The following is a 3,222-nucleotide window of genomic DNA, read 5'->3' as shown; positions in this document are numbered from 1 at the left end:
GAGAGGGGATCTTATTGGATTTTTCCTCGTTAATCTCCCAACCTAATTTAGACAGGATGTCTTCTACTATTTTGATCTGGCTCTGAAGAGAGATTACTGAGTCGCCGACCAGTAAAAAATCATCCAAATAAGGAATGATAATTATATCCTTTTCTCTGATATGTGCCATAACCTCTGACATCACTTTAGTGAAAACTCTAGGTGCCTGTGAAATGCCAAAAGGTAAGGCCTGGTACTGGAAATGACAAACTGAATCGTTAAGTTTGACTGCTACCCTCAGGAATCTTTGATGGTCCTGGTGGATGGGGACGTGATAGTATGCATCCCTTAAATCTAAAGTGGCCATAAAACAATCCTGTGAAAGATTCAAAATGGCTGAAGAAACTGACTCCATCCTAAACCTTTCGTAGGCTAAAACCCTGTTAAGAGGTTTAAGATTGATAATGGTTCTAAAAGAACCATTGGGTTTCCTTACCAAAAACAGAGTAGAGTAAAAACCCTTACCACACTCTGTCTCCGGAACGGGAACCAAAACCTTCTTCCTGAGTAAGGACTGTACTTCCGTAGAAAGTGCTGTCTGCTTTATGGGATCGGATGATAAATCCGTAATGACGAATCTTTCCCCTGGGGAGGACACAAAAGAAATTTTTAAACCGTGCTTTATTGTATCCAATACAAAGGAGCTATTGGAAATACCACACCACTGTGACCAAAAAAGAGAAAGGCGACCTCCCACAGGGACCTGGCGTCATTGAACAGGTTTTTTGGTATTGTCAGAACCCTTAAAGAGGAACCCCTTGGATTTCTTGGTGGGCCTCCATTCCTTCCTATTTGTATTAGGATTAGTATTCGTGTTAGGGGCTCTATGTGTGTTCCTACCTTTTCCCCTAAAAGGACGGCTAGACTGCTGCGGGATCAGAGGGAACCCCTTCTTTCTATCCGAAGCCTTCTCGAGAATGTTATCTAAGGCTGGACCGAAAAGCAGGTTGCCTTCACAAGGGACTCCACATAATTTAGATTTAGAGGTGACGTCCCCCTTCCATTCTTTAAGCCACATGGATCTGCGGGCAGAGTTTGAGAGTGCTGCTGAACGAGCGGAGAGTCTAAGAGCATCCGCTGAAGCATCTGATATAAATGAGACAGCATTCTCTAAGGTCTCAAAGGGCTTGAGGAGCTCCTCCGCAGGAGTCCCCCTACTAATCATGTCTTTAAGTTCAGACATCCATACCCCTAGAGATCTAGAGACTGAGGTTGCTGCCACTAGAGGTTTAAACAAGGCAGTGGATGCTTCCCAGTCCTTCTTTAAATAAATCTCTGCACGTTTGTCCATAGGGTCTTTAAGAGTTGCACAGTCCTCAAAAGGTAGCGCATTAAGTTTTGTAATCTTGGCTACCGGAGGATCTATCTTTGGAGCAAAGCCCCAGGAGTTCGACTCCTCATGGTCAAAGGGGTACTTCCTTTTGAACTGAAAAATAATTGAAAAATTAGTTGTTTAGTTATATATACTCTTCTATATCTTTACCTGTTTATCCAAGAAAACAGAAAAAAACACTCACAGCAGCTGGAACAAAAAATTTTCTATCCGGATTGGACCATTCGTGTTTAATCAAGGCCTTAATGTTTTGGTGAATGGGAAAGACCAATCGTTTCTTAGGTGCTAGCCCTCCAAACATACGGTCCTGTATAGTATTAGATTCTGGAACCTCTTCTATACCCATAGTCTCCCTTACTGCTTTAATTAGTGATTCTATATAGTCAGCAGAAGGTAATGGTGTAGCCACTTCTTCCTCCAGACACTCTACGTTAGATGGGCCTGCTTCTGGTTCGTCTATACCCAGCGATAGGTCCTCATCGTCCCCCAAGGTAGATGGAGGCTGACTGTGAACAGACTGCTCCACCTCGATAGTAGGGGGTATTGGGGTAGCCAAAGGTAACTGAGACACAGGTGCTGGCGTCAGCTCTGGAGGAGAAGCTGTGGTAGTGGCCGGAGTTTGAGAGGGCATGGAGGCCTGAAACCAAAAAATAAATGTACAAACGAAAAATTTTTCTTTTTTTTTTTTTTTTTTTTTTTTTTTTCGAAAAGGCAAAGAAAAAATTCTACCTACCCTAATTTCCTTCTTTATCATGTTCTTCATGTTACGCATAAAAGAGGGTCCCTGCTCCTCTAGGACTCTATTCATACAGCTACCGCACAGCACTTTAGTGTAAGAGCTACTTAATCTTTTCCTACAAACGGGGCAATCTCTGCTCTTAGCATGACTCTTTTTAGTAGTACCCTCCTAAAAATGAGAAACATGGCAAACTTAGACAAAGGAAGAAGAAAATTCTGCTGGGGAAAATCCCCTCTTACCCACTCCATACCACAGGGGCTTGAATCCTGGCTGGAGTAGACTCTGATAATTCAGCGCTTTCAGCCTCCATAATGGACAATTGAGGTCTTGGAGGTGTAAAAGACTCTCTGCAGCCGTTGTCAGGAACAGTAGAGAAGACACCAGGCAGCAGAAACAAAATACCGCTAGAGCACACAGGAACTGAGCACTCACCTGGCGTCTTTCTCGGCAGCTCTTTTGAATTTGGCGCCGAGAGTCACATGACCGGCTGGCTCCGCCCCCTTCGCCGCGCGCTGAGACGACGTCACCCTCCCGGCGCTCCACCTGAGGCAGGCCGTAGGCCCCGGAAGTTGCCGAACACGGCCAGCAGAGCAACCCCCTCCCAGCATCATCCAGCAGCCATGCCGCAGGGTGCGCGAACGCAGCGCTACGGATCGGGGCACCGGACCACGCCGAGGAGGGCCAGGGGAGCTCCGGGGACCCATATCTGGAGGTGTCGGGGGAGGAGGCCAGACTTGGAGGCTGCTCCCCACTCGGAGCCTGACGCCGCCGGGAAGCCGGTAGGATATTACCCGGTAACCCCCAGTCATTTCTTTCCGTCCAGGGAAGGGAAGGGAAAAAGCCCTTCCAGCTCCTGCTCCCATGGGGACAGGAAACAGAAACTGGCGATGGAGGGGAGTTTACTTCTTTATATGATCCAGGGATTTCCTGTATCCTGTTTCCTGTCCTATGGGAGTAGGAGGTGGTCCTCTCCAGGGGTGCCGTCATAGGGCGAAAAGAGAAATACGCAGTTGCGTATTTTAACGCAGAACAATTGTATAAAGCCAACCTGCGTTTTGCCTGCTTATTTTTAAGACTGATTCACGCAGCAAATACGTCAAGTGGGTTTGTA

General features: G+C 46.5%; 1 protein-coding gene across 1 annotated transcript; it reads right to left on the bottom strand.

Annotated features, from left to right (window-relative positions):
- Window positions 1–748: 748 nt before the first annotated feature.
- On the bottom strand, window positions 749–2,701 carry LOC138784146 (lamina-associated polypeptide 2, isoforms alpha/zeta-like). Its single transcript, XM_069959660.1, has 4 exons — window positions 2,362–2,701; window positions 2,106–2,279; window positions 1,557–2,009; window positions 749–1,465 (listed from the first exon to the last, which is right to left on the bottom strand). The coding sequence occupies exons 1-4, from the start codon at window positions 2,419–2,421 to the stop codon at window positions 749–751; spliced, it is 1,404 nt and encodes a 467-aa protein (XP_069815761.1). The 5' UTR covers window positions 2,422–2,701.
- Between the last annotated feature and the right edge of the window lie 521 nt (window positions 2,702–3,222).

The sequence above is a fragment of the Dendropsophus ebraccatus genome, chromosome 2, assembly GCF_027789765.1.
Source record: "Dendropsophus ebraccatus isolate aDenEbr1 chromosome 2, aDenEbr1.pat, whole genome shotgun sequence".
Taxonomy (NCBI): domain Eukaryota; kingdom Metazoa; phylum Chordata; class Amphibia; order Anura; family Hylidae; genus Dendropsophus; species Dendropsophus ebraccatus.
Note: the sequence above shows the minus strand (reverse complement) of the source record. Positions and strands in the feature narration are given on the sequence as shown.